This window comes from Passer domesticus, chromosome 3, assembly GCF_036417665.1.
Source record: "Passer domesticus isolate bPasDom1 chromosome 3, bPasDom1.hap1, whole genome shotgun sequence".
NCBI lineage: Eukaryota > Metazoa > Chordata > Aves > Passeriformes > Passeridae > Passer > Passer domesticus.
This window is the reverse complement of record NC_087476.1, coordinates 64,603,258-64,622,592: the sequence shown is the minus strand read 5'-3', so window position 1 is coordinate 64,622,592 and position 19,335 is coordinate 64,603,258. Positions and strand designations below refer to the sequence as shown.

General features: G+C 37.5%; 1 protein-coding gene and 1 long non-coding RNA gene across 2 annotated transcripts in view; both read right to left on the bottom strand.

Moving 5' to 3' along the window:
* MAP3K5 (mitogen-activated protein kinase kinase kinase 5) overlaps positions 1–19,335 on the bottom strand; it is a 99,155-nt gene that overhangs the window by 34,111 nt on the left and 45,709 nt on the right. Inside the window, exons 7-11 of the mRNA XM_064413577.1 lie at positions 18,484–18,654; positions 14,443–14,555; positions 8,404–8,563; positions 6,174–6,327; positions 3,548–3,655 (exon numbers count right to left, since the gene is read on the bottom strand). Coding sequence (XP_064269647.1) covers positions 3,548–3,655; positions 6,174–6,327; positions 8,404–8,563; positions 14,443–14,555; positions 18,484–18,654 — 706 coding nt within the window. The remainder of the gene's footprint in view (positions 1–3,547; positions 3,656–6,173; positions 6,328–8,403; positions 8,564–14,442; positions 14,556–18,483; positions 18,655–19,335) is intronic.
* On the bottom strand, positions 8,597–14,423 carry LOC135296796 (uncharacterized). Its single transcript, XR_010358788.1, has 3 exons — positions 13,180–14,423; positions 8,993–9,077; positions 8,597–8,860 (listed from the first exon to the last, which is right to left on the bottom strand). It is a non-coding gene; the product is annotated as an uncharacterized LOC135296796 (long non-coding RNA).

The window sequence follows — 19,335 nt, the reverse complement described above, 5'->3', positions numbered from 1 at the left end:
TCCAATTCACACTACTGGGAACAATCTAAAATCTACATAAGTTAAAATATATGTCCTGAGCAGCAGAAATGCTCAAGAAACATAACAAGAAGCATTAGTATTGGTTTTTCACCTGTCATGTACAGGCAATTAATCTCTTAAATCTTAATTACCACACAAAGTTCTCGAGCAATGAAATAACATAAAAGTTATGTCCCTTCATGATCTTGCCAAGGTTTGAATACATTGAAGTAAATACACGAGGCGCGCTATCCAAATTCAGCATCTGTTCTTTGGTTAGGCAAAAAAATCATCAACTACCCAAAACAAAACTCAGAATGGATTCAGAAGCCAAAGCAAAACAGAGACAGGCTGTTCTATTTCAAACTTACAAACAGCACTGCTGCATTCCTCTAACCCCATGCGGGAAGGGCTGCTAAAATTAGGAAACTGCAAGGCAAAGGTAATGTGCCTTCTGCAAAATAAAATGCTGTCTGATTTTTCTTGGCAGTTGTTTATCTAAAACTGAGTATTATTAAAAACATAAATGTTAAAATACATAGCTAAAAAGCAACAGAAAAGAAAGAGGCTACATTATTTATCCTGGTTTTGATTGTCATTTGTCTATTTAATACAAAAGTGCCAGCTGCAGACTTCACTGAGTTTCAGTTTGGATTTGAAATGGAAATTCAGCTTCTTTGTGCATGAAAGGAAGTTCATACACTTTGTAACTCACAGATCTTATTCTTGGAGCACTGACTAAACTCTGGAAAACAAGTAGAACCATTAATTTATGTGCCAAAATGAACTGAAATCTGAAGCAGGAATTGCTAAAGACAGACCTATGGCTGGTAGATTGAACTTGGATAGATGAAGACATTTCCAAACTCAGCTGTCTAACACACCCTTGCAGCAGGGAGAGATAGGTGGTGCTTGCTTTTTAATCAGCCCCATAAATGCTTGCTTTCAGCCTACTAAGGACCAAAGTATGAGTCTTCCTCTGTGCAGTAGACTGACAGACAAGACATCCTTTTCCTTCACAAAATCTCTTAGCAAAGACAAATATTATACTGGTTATATTCAGCTGAAAAGGAAGCTGAATTCCTCTAGTCCCTTTTCTCTCTGTGAGGTTACTGATGGATTCTAAGGACTCTGACAAACTGCAACAGACCATAATTGTACAGCTGAAGGTGTAACTATCAAATTGCCCATTGCATTCTTTCGATGGGTATGATGGCTCACAGGGTACAGTGTATCAATCAGACTCTTGGCTACTCAATAAGCTCGCCACAGTAAGGATTCTGGCCAGAGCAAAAGTACAAGGAGTTCGCTTAATGTCTAATGCCAATGATTAAGACTAGGCCAGAAAAATAGAAAATACTGTTCTGCAGAAAATACACATGCATGACATCAAGAAGGAGAAGAGGAAAATGGGAAGAAATATTTACCATGCTACCTATCTTCTGAACGTCACATGGGCACAGACTAATATATTCAAATCCTTCTCCCAGACAGAGGATACCTGGGCAGTCAAATGACACAGCTATGAAAAAATCACTGCTGAATCTATCAAGCAAAATATCCCAGTAGCTAAATGATACATGAATGCACTTTTTGGAATATGAGTGCACATGCTCAAGGAAGGTTAACTCTAAGTAGAGCGTGGGAAGTCCCAGCAATGAGGGGCCATGTGTGGCCAGCACACCAAGCCTACTGGTTTTGCCTAAAAAGAAACCTACGCAAAATCCCCACACTAAGAGATATTAGGATTCTCCTAAAAAAATACTGTCAGGTAAACCTCAGAGAGAGAAAGGAAACCACTTAATAGAAACACTTTGTTAGGAAAAGAACAAATGTGTATGATATGTCAACAAATTCAGACTGAAAACTAGAAGACTTAAGGCCTTTTCACTTCACCAGCAATATTCCACTCTTTGTTCTTTTACAGTTGCAGTGGAAATCTCAAACCTCTTTTCAGCATGATTGGTGAACTGTGAAACCTATACTATTATTCAGAAAGAGCTTGATGACTTTATGGGAAACATTATATGGGCAGAGTAGCTGCAACAGAGGTGAACAGACCTCAACAGTCCAGAAAATTCCTTCTAGTCCAATGTTCCTTCTTGCACTACAGTTAAGCCACTTATCAGAATGAAAAGTATTGTTTGGAGGTGAACTAAATATATACACAACAAAGTCCACAAAAGAAAAAAAAAAAGCACATTCAAGTAGTTTTTAAATAGAATAAGTTCTGAATACAGAAATACTTTCCAAACAGGTATTTTAGAATAGCAAGATTAAGTCTGTAGTTCTGACAAATAATTATTTACTGTATGGTAAATTTTTATTTTGCCCAAGAACTGCATACATTTATTTTTTAAATTATTCTCAGAGTCTGAGCCTATTTAAAAAAACATCAGTCAGTATAAACCACAAATAAATAGAAATTTATTGGTCTAGGCAAACATTTCAGTTTGTTCTCTAAATATTCTTTTTCAGCTGCCATTTACATTTTCTCACGAACTCACAACAAAATATCTAAGCAGTAAAGTGTCACTGTATTTTGTGTTCAAAAACGTTTCTCCTTTTACAGACTACTAGCAGGAAAGCTGAAGATTGGACTTGCTAGTGTTAGGTTAACAACTGGACCTCGGGATCTTGGAGGTCTTTTCCAACCTAAATGATTCTATGGTTACCTGACAAGCAGGTCTTCATTGTCCTATTCTGCAGGCAAACAAAACGCTGAAGAATGAATGGTGCTGGTTCTTACAAATCACAGCAACCCCAGTGTTTTGCCTTCTGCTGACTGAGTCTCTGTTCATTCTTCATATACTCCTTCATTTTCCCATGCTGACTTCCTTCTCTAAGGTTCTATGACATCCTCCCTGTCATCCCTCTTGCCAACATTTTGCTTCCTTAACATCGAAGAATGTAATAACCATTCTAGGTTTTCCTCTCCACTTCTATCTCTGGATTTTCTAAGCTTCTTTCCAAATATGTCTGGCTATCTCACACCTTGACATACAGACTCCTCAGAATTTTCAGTTTCTAGAGCATCCATCTATCCTTCTGCCAAATACTTCTTTGGCATTTGATTGATTCTGATCCCATTTTAACATACCAGTCTCTATTCCTTTCATATTAAAGGAGTATTTATCGCAGCTGACACAGAAAACTGCAAGGGCAGGAAGAACATAATTCTGTAAATATAAGTAATTTTATGCTACATTATTGGTATGATGGCATTAATAATCAGAATTAATGGCATTAATTTCATAAATTACTTATGAAATCTTAAGCAGCAGATTTGCTGTATATTATACAATGGCTTAAAACAACCTGAAGGAAAATGTAAGTTATTTTGAAAAATGATGGGAAACAAAAGATCCATTGAAAATCAGGACAATCTTAAGCACAGCAGTATATCTCCGCATCTTCCAATATGTTACTAAAACACTCTTCTACTTTCCAGAATCATAATTAGATGCAACTGGTCACATGCTACATGCCTTATGTACCATGCATACTTTTAAACTGTGAAAAAAGTTACAACAAACAACAAACATACCTTGTCATCAGGGAGCACATGCCAGATGGATACCGTCTTCTCCTCGGCTTCACTGTTGATGGAGAGATATGAGGGCTGATAGATTTTTGTTGGTTCTAATATTAAAACCTTGCAGAAAAAATAATTTTACAATAGTTAGTGCAAAGCTGATAGAACTTCAAAAGGTTGAAGTTCTGTTAAGGTTGAAAACTGTTAAAACTATTTCTTTAGTCATACCGTAGGAGGACAAAAAGAGAAATAATGAAATGCAAAATTCTAGGTACTGGGTACCTAAAATTTAGGTACTAGGTACTAGCCACACTGGTTTAGTGTGGTTGCCAGTAACTTAAGATTAAAAAAAGAAAAAAAAGCCATCTTTAATTTTTTTACATAAGGGTGTTGGCAACATGTATCAATTTTGCAAATTATTTCTTTGAAAAATGTCAGTTTTGAAATCTTTCTGTCACAATTCAGTCTCCTCCAATGCCACTCTAGAATGTCTATCTCCCATGTGGAGAAGGTTCATGGTACACCTTTATCATCTTTTGGCAGAAGTATATTTGGGTGAAGCAGAGAAACAGATTAACCTAAAGCTAAACTGAACAGCTTTTGATTTAGACCACCATGAACTTCAGTCACTAGATCAAATGATTGTCTCAAAAGTAACAAGTACCATTGCAAGAGGCTGACAGCTGAAGAGTATAGAAAATGTTGTGGAATAAGAGAACAAAAACTAGAAGCATCATTTAAAAGAGATAAGAGGCAACAATGATTGACTAGGACAAGTTGGTCTACATCTATTTAAAAAGTATAGAAACATCAAAGTAGAAAGTCTTGGACAGAGTGAAATCTAAGCCATGTCTCCTCCTTCAGAGTCACTAAGCACAGAGATACACTGGAAGCAGTACAGGGCTAAATTCTGAAAAGTTCCTACACATTTAATTCTGTAAATGATATGCAGTGGGAATTAAAACATGTTGCTTGGCATCTCCAGACACCTACAATCAGTAAAAATCTGATTTAAGCCATTTCACAAACTATGGTCTTTATCCTTTAACAAGTTGTTTATGCCCTGTCATTTCTTCCTCTAAAGGCCAAAGTGATAACACTGATGCTACGAGATAAAAGAGTAACTAAGAGCTAAGCTAGTGCCCATGGACAGCAGAGTTCTTAAGCTCTCAGAATACACAGAACAATTCACAATAAGGAAATATGAAAAAAGCTTCTTTTAGAATAAATTAATGACAATCTGAGAGAAGGGAAGGAAAAGAAAGTTGTTAACTTTCATTTTGTTGACTTGTTGAACTGTGTGATTTTAATTCTGAACAGGCACAAATAGAAATTTTGCATTATGAGAAATCCCATTATCTCTGTCTACAACACCAGTGTAATGAGTTCACAAAATCACAGAAGAGACTGAGTTGGAAGGGACCCAGAAGGATCACTGAGTCCATACAGGGATGACCTTGGTCTTGTCAGCTCCACACTCCAACCAGCTTCCTGTACAACACCATCAAACCAGGTGGGCACTGGGTTTATCTCTTGGCTCATGCTATCACAGTGATCAGCTTTGGTTTGACTCTTAATAAAAATTCAAATTATTTTATTTGGACAGTTTTATAAGTCAGAGGCTACTATAACAATGTAACTGAACTATTCCATCATCTAAAATCTAAAAGGATTATGCCTTGTACAAAACCCAGAAGATTCAAAATATCTTTTGTTTCCTGACAAAACTTTTTACCTGTTCTCATCAGAAAAGGAAAACCAGGCTCTTTAGACAGCCTTATGTTTTTATTGCCTTAAGCTCTTGCTGTTCAACACTGAAGTCTTCCTAACAGTTTATTAGCACATCTACATGTGGAAGGTAAATGAACTGTACAAAACAACCTGTACCCACTTTAACTATCTGGGAGGCAATAGCAATTGCTATTTAAGACAAAAAGCTGGTTTTACTGATGGTTAGCTGAAAAGACGGCTTTCCTGGACATATACAGTTAATATGTACAGAAACCATACACTTATTTACAGTATACTTTCAGGACATGGTGCAGCACTGGGGCATTTAATAAAAATTCCCATCAAATTTTTTGTAGAAGAAATCAGAAATAAACATATATATACACACACTTATAGTGCAATGTTGTTGAAATGCATTTTCTAGTAGCTGGAACAATGGATTTCTGACTGTTTGGGCTGATTTTTGACCTCTGAAAGGGCACAGTCTTAATTGGCAGTAGAGTATACAAAGCCTGCTGGGCTAGAAAAAGACTGAAATAAATTAAATATATTTTTCTTTTCAAAATACCGTATAGCTAATATATAATCACCTGGAGTACACTGAAAAATGTTTGCTTTAGAAGTATACCCATTGGTAGCAAACAATAAATAGCAAAATTCTATCTTGACTATTTTCCTCATTACTTTTGTATGGAACACATCGTGCAGTCCTGTTGTACCCACGTTCATTCAATTACAATCAATCTAAGATTCAGGCCAAATACATTTCTTCTGGACAAACAGTTAGTCTGGCCACCTAAAAAGAAGCAGTGCTCATTTCCTTTACACCACAATTTGTTTTTAAAGAGCCCATCCCCAAAAACACCACCAAAAAAAGTCTCAAAGACCCAACAAAACAGCCACTTACTGGAAATCGAACTACAGTCACATCTGTCTTCGTGGCTTCAACAAGGAAGTCCATCCAGAAGTCCACAAGTTCCTGTTTGGCTGTATGTTGCTCTGGAGTCAGTTTCTTAAAATGCTGATATATCAAAATAGTCTCTACAATGGACTTCAGGTACCTGTGACCATCCAAACATACACAGACAGTAAATTCAATACAGTTTGTAAGCAGTAATGGCTCTACCTTTAATCACAACTGAAGTATTCACCTTTGCAACACCAAGGTTGCCAGTAACATTTTGCTTCTCTAGGATTGCTTTTCATAATGACAATTCCCAACTAGAATTTGAAAGACAGCTGCTAAATGAGGCAGCTGAAATATAAAAGAGTCCTGGAACATTCCTTCCTGCCCATATTCCTGATACCATATACTGTCTTCTATCCTCAACCATGAAAAATTCATGAAATAGCTAAATCCTCTGCCGAAGGACCAAGCTGAGCCTATGTCCAACTTGTTTCAGTAGTGACCTACCTCAAATAAAAATTCTGGTGAAAAGTCCACTAGTTTAAATGTTCTATCTCCTATATTGTGTCTGCATAGGCAATTACTTAACACATTTCTAAAACATGATGCTTCTGGAACTGATTATCCTGCAAAGATGGCAACAGCTATGTTAAGCACTTTTTTGGCATTGCTAGGGAAGGAAAACTGGTGTGCTGAATGTTTCCCCTAAATGCAGTTCATCCCTCTCTCTGTTGTTCTACATTCTGGGGCTGATTTCTGGAGCTTCTTGGTACCATTGTTTCCTCTTGGCATTTTTGAAAAAAAGGTTGTAAACGTAATCTCACACAATTTTTATGAATACTACAGCAATAAGATATACACACTAAAAGAGGATTTATCACTGCTATCACTTTATCGCAATTAGGCTATTCATGAAAACTTTTGTTTCACCCTCAGAGGGTCTTTAGTGAACATTTCCATAGCTGTGCAATTTCCAATTATCCTTCTTAGGCCATCAGGATAGCTGGCTTAAAGTACTATGTGTACTCCTGTTTGCACCAAGTGGGCCCTCCTATAAAGCAGGCAACAGACTGGGAAGGAATTGCTCACAGGAGAAATTCTTCACGAAGCACAAATGAGTGAGCTGTATTTTCAGAGTTTAATCCACACACTTAAACCCCAAAGGCACTGGGGTACATAAAATCCTGACAACCAGGCATTCATAAGCTCCAGAAAATTCTACCAGGAGACTTCCAGAGAGTGCTATCCAACTTCTTAGAAAAATACACACATAATAAAAATTGAAAACCTTGTAAATAAATGCACTGTAAAAAGCATTTATGAAATATTTTGTCTGAAAATTTGAGTTTTTAATTTTGACAATTTCTATGTTATGTCAATACAGAAGTTTAGTATTTCCATATTTTAGCATCCCTTTGATCACCTTCTGGATACACAATCTATACTTTATAAAAAGATAAGAATATATATGTTGTAATGTTCACTTTTAGAGTTAGCAGAGTGACAACTTTTTTAGTCAGAAAGGACTCTTGGTTCTCCCCGCCTAAGATGATCCCAGCCATCAATGAGTCGGTGACTGGTCCTTAATCGCTGCCTGTATCCACTGCAGGTGCTGAGAACCTGCTGTCAGAGCACACATCTCTGGGCCTTTGCACGACAGAGGTCGAGTTTACAGGGCTGCCTTTAACCCTGAATTTATGGCCTTTCTATTAATTGGACTTTGATTTGCAGTCTTCTCAATCGCTACAAGATGCAGCTTGCACCACACAGCTCATTTGGATTCAGTTCCTAGAACAACTGCTATGTGCCATAACCTTAACAATATTTAAAGGTCCAGCCAGGTCTCCCTGGCTAAGCTGCCATCATTGCCCAAAACTTTCAGGCAGTTATGATTAAAGTCACAAGCCACTACCACCTCTCTTCAGCAAGGTAGCTGCAAGCAGCTCCTCCTTTCTCCTTTGCCCTCAGGAGAGCTTGAAGTCCACAATGAATCTGCCCTTCTCACATATCAAATTAAAGCCCATATCAGATCTACCCCTGAATAAGGGCAAAAGGGGAAGAGAGGCCCTTCTCTGGATAAAAGTACAGTGAAATAATACACACAGAATAAAATCTGTTAAAAAACAGAAAACCTATCTCTTGTCAGCTGAGTACAGTGCCTAATGTGAAAGCTGAGGGAGTTCAATGTTTTAAAACATAGGAATGCACACGGCCTTGTTTATCACCTTACCATGCTGGTGCCTTTAGTTTAAACAGCTTTTCTGAAGCCTGGATCACGCGTATATGATCATTAGCCAACATACTGGCCCCCAAGAAAGATCCCACTTCCCAATAGCTTTGCAGTTTCTCCAAGCTCCCCTTTTTACCAAGCAGGCTGCTGATCTTTACTCCTGTAGCAAAGAGAATAACAAGTCACAAGAATTTGTATTAATGCAATTTTAAAATAACCATTTCCCTTATTCAAAATTTTTTGATTGCTTACATTACTATACCCTTTCCATTTGGATAAAATAAGATGGAAATCATACTTACCAGTTAATGTTATATGCCTTCCAAACCTTCTAATTGGTAGAAAATTCTTTTTCCCCACCCCCTCTTCCTACAGGCTTCTCAAGAAAGGAATGTTAAGACATCACTGTCAGGACAAGGCCACAGTCAGATTACCTATGTTCTTGCATGGACCTCATCTGTAAAGGTAAATTGGGGCCTTAGGCTACACAACATAGCTGCAAAAACTTAACAGATGCTGAATAAGGCACCTATTATGTTTTTTTCTGCTTTGTTTTTTTTAACTTACAAGCCCCAAGACGCAAACTTACCTTTATAGACAAGGTCCCATGCAGAAGGAACAGATGATCCACTGGGCTTCTTCCAGCAGTGATGTTCTTTTAACTGCCGCAAGTCCTACCCCAATGAAAGACATCTATTAATATTCACAAGCCCCTCAGCAACTCAAGACTATGGCGAGCCTCAGGTTTTATTTTGACTTGCTAAGTTTACTGGGAACTACAGGCTCCCCTGTGGCCTTCAGGATGAGTTTTAGTTCATATGAGCTGCTACATATAGCTAACATGAAGTATGCTACACCATCCCCTGCAAAAAACCCCAATTTTCAGCTTACACAACAAGCTGCTCCACCACTGTAGTCTTTTGTTCACTTTTCCCACACTACTCCACTATGACAGTTTCCCTCCCACATCATCTTCCATTGTCCTTGATATTCAGGCTGAGTATTCACAAGAAATTTCAATGCAACCGTTGATCTTGTTTTTTAACTTAACCTTCCCTGGGTAGCTAGCAGACTAAACTTCATGGTGGAAGCAGTAATAAATATTATCAAAATGGGTGTCATTACATAAGCTACATTTCAGCCTACGAAGTTTATCTTGTTTTATCTCATTGCTCACATTTCTATGACATCAATGTCAAGTAATAAAGGCTTTTAAAAATGCCATAGATGCTACAAAGTATCTCTGATCTGCCTGAGAAATGTCACCTCCATCAGCTCCACAGGGTACCATGGTGACCATCTCTGCAAGGCTTTCAGTCAGGGTGCTACACACACTCACACTGTCAAAAGACCACTTGAAGACGCACACCTGTGCTAGTTGGTGGAGAATAGGGAGGTGGAATTTGTGTTCAAAATGTTCAACATTAGCTGGGTTCTAGAGAACAAAACCTGAATGCTATCCAGAAAACACAGTAAATGAAAAAAATCAATCTCCCCCAGGACTTTAAAGTAACACTCCTCAGCACCATCTGCAAAGGCCAAAGGGCTCTACTAGAATGACTAAAACATTTACATGCATTTGATAGCAACACACAATACAAGACAGACACCTACTAACTTCCACAGGCTTTTAATGTGACTTCACCACAAGAGGTGTAAGGAACTGGTATCAATCACCTGGATCGTTTCAATTGCATATGCCTTTGTTGATAGCTGTGCATAGGGCCAGAGCTGAAGCGAGGTACAAACTGAGTGTGAAGAGTAGAACTCACATGGGGAAGGACTCATATTACTGGCTGGCAGGGAGAGGTGTTTGTTAGAAGGGTAGGACTGGTGACTGCAACCATTTTGAGTCCTAGCTCAGTAAGGGAGACCTATAGGAAGATAGGGGGAGAAAGGATGGATGTGTAACAGAACCTCAGGACACCAAGTTTGGGAATCATTACTGCTACGTAACCTGGAGAAAACTGAAGTTTTATGCAATTATTCTGTGAAGTGGACCCTATTACCTTAGAGAAGACAACATCAGCCTCTCATCAAGTTCTGAGAAAGGTTATGTACTTGGTGCTAAAACTCACACTAGTTTGCTGACCATCCTCTGCAAAGCTCATCTACAGTTACTCATCCCTGAAAAGCAAGTTACTTATCTCTGAAATGTAGCTGCTTGGCAATGACATTAGCAAGAGGTTCAAAAGAGTATAACTCCAATTTAAAGAACTTGGTGGGGGGAAGGATTATTTTGGAAACTTGTGAAGTGAACTTTCATGAATTTAATTCTGAGTTTATGGTCTCCTTGTATAATTTCCCTTTTATAAGTTTATTTTTATTTCACCATCTTTAAAAGGTTCTTGAGACTATAAGAAAATATATAGCAAAGTCAAGACATTCTCTCCTTCCATGATAAACATGGCATTCACAAGGGGAGGGAAAAAAAGCAGCAGGAATTCCACTATATTTTATCAGAAATATTTTGCCTTTAAAAAAAATGAGGCAAAACAGAGGAACCATTAACACCAGAATAGCCTTTGTTTTATAACACCAAGAATATACCCACAGCTTGTGATGAAAATAAGATAACAGTAAGTAGAAATTACCAGCTAAATATTACTATGAAGGCTTTATAAATAAACTGCTTTCCCTGCTCAAATATTGAGGGAACAATTCATACTACAGGATCCTTTGTGTGTCAAAGTTGCACAGCCTGCAGAGATCATAACTGTCAATGCAGATCACAGCATTTCTGTTCTGGTCTCAACATTCTTTGTATATTAAGAAAGAAACACTACTCAGAAAATAGGAGGGTTTTTATTAATGGTCCATTTGCTCATTTAGTTGTGAACTATTATCTGACAAGTACAGGTAGGAACTTTTAGAAGGCAAATTATCTGTTCTGATGCAGACTGGTAAAAATTCTCTTGGATTTATTCTTATTTTACTGCAGTTATTACAATATTCCCAATGTAATCAGATATGCATCTCCTAATTACAGTCTCATGCACCCTCTGAAGAACTGATAATGACCACATCCTTCTCTACACCTTTCCCAGCCTAGCAATATAATTTCCATATAACCTGGACTGAACTTGATGAGTTTGTTCTTGCTTCTCTCCTGATCTCCCAGCAGAAAGCAGAGCTTCTCTAATTTCTGTGTACTACAGATAATGCCGTGGGTGGACACTAAACAGAAAGCACTGCCTGGTAAATCTAACCATTACTAAAAAATGGTCTTGTACACACAGATCTAAACAAGCACTGTCATCAAAAGAATTACACACACGTAAGAGATACTTAGGACCAGAAAAAAATCAAAACGTTTTCCCATACAATTTTTGTGATTTTGTTTAAAACATTAACCTCAGACAAAGAAAATACTAAACTATCCTCAGAATCTAGCACAACTCCAGCCATCTGATAAACCTTGTACAAAGATCATTGTAAGGTCCTGCACCTGGGAAAACCTAATCCAGGAGTGCAGCACAGGCTGGGATGTATTGCATTGGAGAGCAGCTCTGTGGAAAGGCATCTGGGGGCCCAGAAAAATAAGCAGCTGAATATGAGTGAACAGTGTGCTTCTTCAGCTAGGAAACCCAATGGGATGTTGGGATGTATCAACAGGGGCATCACTAGGAGGGATAAAGAAGCCATTATCCCACTCTATTCAGTGCTTGCCAGGGCACTTCTGGAATAATGTGTTCAGTTTTGGTTCTCACTATACACAAAAGATGTGGACAGGCTGGAGAGGGTCCAGAGAACGGCCACAAAGATGAACAAAGGACTGGAAGCCTGCCATATGAGAAAAAGCTGGGTTTGTTTACCCTTGAGGAGCAGGCTTAGGGGCGGTATTATCACTACCCAGGATGGCTACAAAGAAGGAGACTCCCTTTTAAGAAGGAATCACAAGGAAAAGACAAAGGGTGATAGGGTACAAGTTACTACTGGCAGCTTTCCAATTGGGCACAAGATGAAAATGTTTCAAAATTTGAAGAATCAACTCTTGGAATCATCTCCCAGAGAAGCAGTGTATTTGCTGATGTTGGACATATTTGAGGTTCAGCTGGACAGGGTGTTGGGCCATCCTGTCTAGAGTGTGCTTTTCCAAAGAAAGTTTGTAGCAGATGATCCTGGAGGTACTTTTCAACCCGGCATTCCATGATTGTATGAATAGTGACCACAGTCTTATCAACAAGAAACAAATTACTAATGATACACATAGGGTATACTATACTATAAATATATTTGAAAACATGTTTCAAAATAGCTGAGTCAGTCTGACTAAAAGTCTTTTGACAATATTCCCCACAACAAAAAAGAAACAAGGACACCAGCAGCTAACAGGAGAAGTTGCTATATTAAGGGTTTCCAGCAGACACCAACTAAATGTTAACATAAGACAGGCAAAAAAACACACAAACAAACCACCTATGGAACAGGATACTTCTGCACTAAATAATTCATAAGCTGTGGATGGAACCTTATGTAAGAATGAACAATAATTTCTGTAACAGTCTCAATACAAACAATAGGAAAAACAACACTGGACAAACTCATAAGATAATACCAAACAAATAGCACACAAATTTCATCAGTAAAACGAATTTGTACAGATCTAGTTGGCTGCAGTCTGTATGCAATTAAGGAGTTTTTTTTAAAATGAAGGATTCATATTAAACTACACAAAAAAATATAGCCCATCTCCATTAAGCTACCTAGTTTAAAGTTAGGCCAGCAAGTGAGTATTTGTAAACGCTATGCAATGTACAGAACATATCTTCTTACCTCCTACGCTGGCAGAAGAATTCAAATTTCAGCATAGAATGTGGAAGTATTCTATGCCAACCAAAAAGCAAAATCTCACCCACCCACAGAAGTGAGCAACCACACCTTTGTGAGCACACAAAGAAGGGCAAACACAGTAGGGGCAACTGTACACAGCCTCACACATCCAAATTAATACCTTCATTTACACCTGAGAATTTAAATTTCACTTCCACTATTTATGTCAAAGTAATCGTCTCACTCTGACCTTCATACTCAAAATTACCCAGGAAATTACTTCCAGATGTACTGTACACACCTAACTTCAAAACTAGAGCAGTCACTGAATACAGATACATTCAGTGGAGTGAAAAAATTTGTTTCTTTCTCACTTGACAACCTCCTCAGGAGAAACAAAGATAAAAAAAAGACTTCACAGAAAGTCAAAAATTATACAAATTCATAGAGAACACCAAATGCAATGCATATTACAACATTCAGTCCTTTCTCCCAAATCTTCCCTGAACGTATTACTGAATCACCTCGAGTTTTTGCCCTCCTCAAATCCAGAAAATCACAAACAAAATCATAAGAAAATCACCCTAAGTCTTCCTTCTTAAATAAGAAACTTTTTATGACAAGGGTGGCGAGACATTGGACCGGGTTGCCCAGGGAAGTGAATGTCTCTTTGCTGGAAGTGTCCAACATCAGTCTGAGCAACCTGATCTAGTGAAAGATGTCTCTGCCCACAGCAGGGCTTGGACTAGATGGTCTTTAAAAGGTCCCTCCAATCCAAACCACTGTTACTCTATGATTCTATGAATACAGACATGCAGAAACCTCTAAGAATGCATCAGAAGAGAAATATTCTTCTCTCAACCCAACCCAAGCTCAAGTCAAGTGCATTTTCCTCAGTCTTAGAATGGACTTCTCATCCATATTCCCTACAGGGGTTTGTGTTTGTTGTTTTAAAGAGTGCTAGCTGGAACTGGATTCCCATTTCAGGTGCTCCTGTTTCACACAAATGATGCCTTTACAAAGAAGCTTAGCTTTTACTGAACTCTGGAAACCATTTAAAACCTTGACACTGAAACCAAGTCCTCATGACAGCACTCACCTGCAGTCAGGTGGGATCAGCAGTGGTGTGAGAGACCAACCTCAATATTCACAAGCTCTCTATCAAAGCTTTCACATACAACCATCAGATTTTCCCCCTCTAACAGTGGGTGGTAGTGTACTTTCACTAGAATGTGATTTCACCATGAATTTGCAAGTTATAATTACCAACTTTCCGCAGCTCAAAGGAAGTATCAAAGCAATGTCCAGCTGCCAGAAGGAGTACTGCATAATTAATTCCTGCTGGTAGCGTTGGCTCTGACTCAAACGCCTTCTTGAACCTAGAAAAACAAACATTCAAGCTTACTTTGTAAATAATGCAATCTAGTTGGGGCATCATTACAGTTTTAGGTAATTTAAGAGCTTATCTTCTGTTTACACAGCAAGAATCCATAGAAGCAAAAATATTTTACTGTTTTCCACACATTCTTTGTGGTTATTTTTAGGAGTCTGGTATTTATACATCCTCCTCCCATTTCCTTTCCCCCCACACAACAAGCAGAGATCTTAATCATCCATGCCAGTAAAATTATCCCAGTAATGTTACAGTATCTTACAATATTCCTTTAAGATCAAATAAAACTGAATAATAGTATCTGTAAATGACGTGTTTCATAGTTATATTTATTAATAAACTCATTAATTTAGTCTTTTCATATATGAAATTTCATTGACTTGAAACCTTACATTCTATTGTGGACCTGCTACAATGGCACATGCAAAAGCAAGTGATGCAAGAATACACCTCATACTTAGCTATGATTTACACTACTCCAAATTTTATTCTTTACTGTGTCTTATTGACACTGTCCTTATGAGTTCACATAAAAAGGATGACACCAGATTCCATTCTCCTCAAGAGGAACTGAGCAGTCAAAAGAAATGGCAGAGGCATTCACCAAGGCTCAGTCCTGTCTTAAAAGAAGTGGAGGTGCTTCACACAAACACAGCACACACTCTCCTCATGCTAGCAATGCAAGTAGCTGTGGCAACAGCAATAGGACATCTACAGTGGTTTAAACTTATTCCTCAGAATAAGAACACCTTTGGCTGCAGGTGTATACACACATATTCACACCTCCATAGGGAGAAGGCAAAGACTACTGTCATATGTGTGTTAAGGAGCACAAGAGATTTAATCAACACAACTCACTACAGTAAAAGCAATGGAGTTTCAAATTGCTTTCTAAAGGATGAAAGAAATACAGACAAATGCAATACATTAAAAAAATAAACAGGTTGTGAGATTAGTATATAAGGAAGGAAGGAAAAACAATCTATGCAAAACCTAAGGATTTGACTTCTAGGCCATGCTTTAACATGCAAGCAAAGCTAAGGCATTTTTATCCCACCAAGCCAAAAATATGGCTGGTTTTTAATTCGTTTGTTTGTTGGTTTTTCTGCTCTAATGATTAATGACTTTGCATCCTTTAACATAAGCTCTGCTCTCTAAAACTGTAAGACAGGCTTCTCCTCAATCTGCTACATATATATACTTGTATACTTCAGCTGCCCACCTCCAAAGAACTTAATGATACAACAAGCACCTATTGCTCTAAAGAAAAGCAAGAGAAGCAGAGAGAACTAGATCTTTTTCTTTCATCACCAGCAATTTTCTCTTGTAGTGCAAGTTACAAAAAAGCCAGGAAGAAAGTACATACAAAATTTCTTTTGCTCAATTAAAAAACCCCTAACCAACACATAAACACAAAAAACATCCAACCCAAAAACAAAACAAACAAGAACTAAGCAAAGGAAAAAACAAAACAAAACCAAAAAACCCACAAAAATCTGCCAACTAAACAGGACAACGCTCTCATTGATTCTAAGTATATACATCTAAGGGAAGCCCTTTAGTTGGCATTATCTGTTCTGTTTGGAGACACAGCAATGTTGAGAACTGGACCACCTTTTCTGCCCTAGAAATCTTCCATGCTTCAATTCTCATGCAATACAAAAAAGGTGAGAGGAAAGATTGACAGAAGAAGAAAAAGCCTTGGAAATTAGTATATTTGTTCCAACATAAGAAAGACTGTACTTTTGGAAAAATGTTGCAGTTGTTGACATTTGAGAAAATGTTGCAGTGCAGACACTGAATTAGGGAGGTAGCAATGAAAAGATATGAATAAAGACTTGGTAGCTTTGGTAAGTCTGATTCACACTGTCGGTGTGAAACAAGAAAGTGACAGTTAATAATTACTCTTTCATTTATTCTCTCATATTTATATGAAAGACATCTTTTATTCTGCTTTCTAATAGTCAGAAAAGTACATTGTTGGTTTGGTTTTTTTAATTGGAATAGACCAAAATACCTTGACATCACCAGTTGTTGCAAAACCAGTGCTTTGGTTCTGCTGCCAAATTCTCTTTATCTCATGCAATCCTGTACTTCCCTTACATCCTTATTTTTCTAAGACAGAGATAATAACCTTTATCTCAACATAACATAGCACTGCCATTGCTCCTGCACACACCTTGTCCTGTTGTGGCCTGCTGGAGCACTAGAGTAGACCTGCTCCTTACTAAGAGCTTTTCACTGAGTTATGAGTCAACATTTCAGCGTGTAAAGTCTGCTGTATGACTAACACTAGAAATTCAAATCAATATCCAGTATAAAATATAAACCAAAAGCAATTGGACCATCCGGTACAGCTTCCGGCCAAACTCCAGCTTGACTCAACAGAGATCTCCTTGTTCTGTGGCAGGAGGTGCACAGAGCTTTCTGTATTGGGTCTCAGTTGCCAGAAACTTCAGGGATTATTTAGGGGCTGGCTGGCCAGCACCCTACCTTTTGCAGGACCTATCATTCTCTGTCCTTTCCAAGACTGGAATGCCTGCAATCACTTCCCGTCATCAGATCCATGATTATCACGATTGCTAAGATGCATTTATTCAAAGTGTGTTTAAATGGCTACATGAACTCACCACTGTTATATATATAATCATTCTTTGTTCAATTATGTTTGATATATCAGAGTTTATCTGTTCATAAAGCACTATGAACAAGAAGAAAGCAAGATGTACAATAGCAAGAGTAATTTGTATTTAATTTAGTCTGTAATAATGCCTAAAATTTGTATGCAAAACTACACTTTTCTTTTTATCACGTTCATGACATTATCAAAATGCAGTGTTTACAAAAGACCCCTGAAAATTTTTTACACGCTTTGTGCTTTACAGGAAATGAAACTTTTTAAAATCCAAAATTATGCTAGGAGGAATGAAAATAATGTTGCATTCCTGTTATTTCAACATCTCTTAAAAGTCCAGTAAGAATTGATAAGCTGTAAAGACTGACCAGAAGTTATAAACTGCATTTGTATTCTGAGGCCATAACTGGTAAACAATTTTATCTTATCTTTTATGAGAGAGAGCTCTAAGCTGAAACTGGAAACAAGTGATAAATGACAAAGAAAGAAGAAAGCTTTCCATTTTAAGCATTTACTTCAACAAGCAGCTGATGAGCACAAGACCAGAGCTAAGATGTGATGTGCAGAACACATAAATGCAGATTGTCTGTACCCTCATCTGACTGCAGAGAAGCAGCTAATCCTGACAGAAGTCTAGGATGACATCCCATGCCTTCATTTTCTAACCTCTTCCATGTAACAGTGATTTAGTGCATTTCAAAAGCGTGAAAAAACCAAGATTCTTGTCTCTAAAATGAGGATAAGAATTCAGCTATTATTGACTGATTATTGTGTGCTTCTTTGACTACTGATGCTACTGTAGTCCACTGCAATGTGCCTATACCATACGATGATGATAAACTTTTACCACTATACAGTGATAAAACTTTCGTCAGCAAGTTTGGAACAGCCATACTGGTTGTGAGTTAAACCTCTAAGCCTTGCTAGCTAATATCTGTCAGATTCCAGACATGCCAATCAATTCATGACTGATTATTCTCTCGCCCAGATTTCTAAGAATAACAGAGTAAACAGGAGACTTCATATTTGGGAAAAATGATGAGTTTAGTTTACACCTAAATTTCAGGTCTCTGAGGTACTTCAAGAAATTTGCAGAATGAGATGTATGAACAACTTAAATCTCTCATTCTCAGCAAATAACCAAGGCAATTTAGAAGATTCATTCTATCCCCTAAGGATGACAAATATTTGGAAAGTAAAACCGTTCAAATATATTCTTGTTCGAGGAATTTTTTCCCAAAGCTAACAAAAGGACATAGACCAGGAAAATAGTACTCACCAGAAAGTTGCTTTGTCTCTGCTTTCTATATCTATGAACCCAGATTCCAAAAACATGTCCTTGTAAATTCGACCAACCAGGCAGTACATATCTGAAGCTACTTGGTCTTCCTGCTCTACAAGGGGAATCATAATTTCTAGAGCTTTCTGTCTGTCTCCAGGCAGATTTCTCCTGTTGAAAATAATAATTAGGATTTAAAAACCAATAAAGTTAACAAGAAATAATTTTTCATGACTGTTTTTAATAGACATATGACTTCATCCATGTAAAATGATGGATAGACACAATGTACTATGTTATATATACACACTTACCACCCTTCTTCCTTTTTTTTTTTTTTTTTGTCTTGTCTTTATGTCATGGGAAACCTTTATAAATGCTCTTAAACATAACTTCTCTCTCTCATGAAGCATCAGCTATAGCAAAGCACTGAAAACAGCAACAAGAACCTCCAGGGATATTCTTAGAAGGTTCATGTGTTACTTCCTTATAAATTAGAAAAATATGAACCTTGATTTCATATCTAGTATTTCTTTCAATGTAATTCAAGCTCTAAAGGAAAAAAAGATTCAGTCTTGTGTTTGTGATTTTACTTTTTATATACATTTTGACTGTGAAGCAAAATGTCCAAAAAGCACAAACCAGATTGAGTTCCCATGATAGGGAAGGTTTAGGAGTAAAGCCAAAAAGGCAATATTAAAAGAAGTACTTCAGACAAATAAACCACGCAATTGCAAGCATTAGACACTTCCTGGTGAGTCATAGCTTTGGTACATACATCATTCAGTATCAAAAGTTTAGAATTTTAACATGTTTGTGTACTGAACAATCAAATGACTCAATTTTCAACAT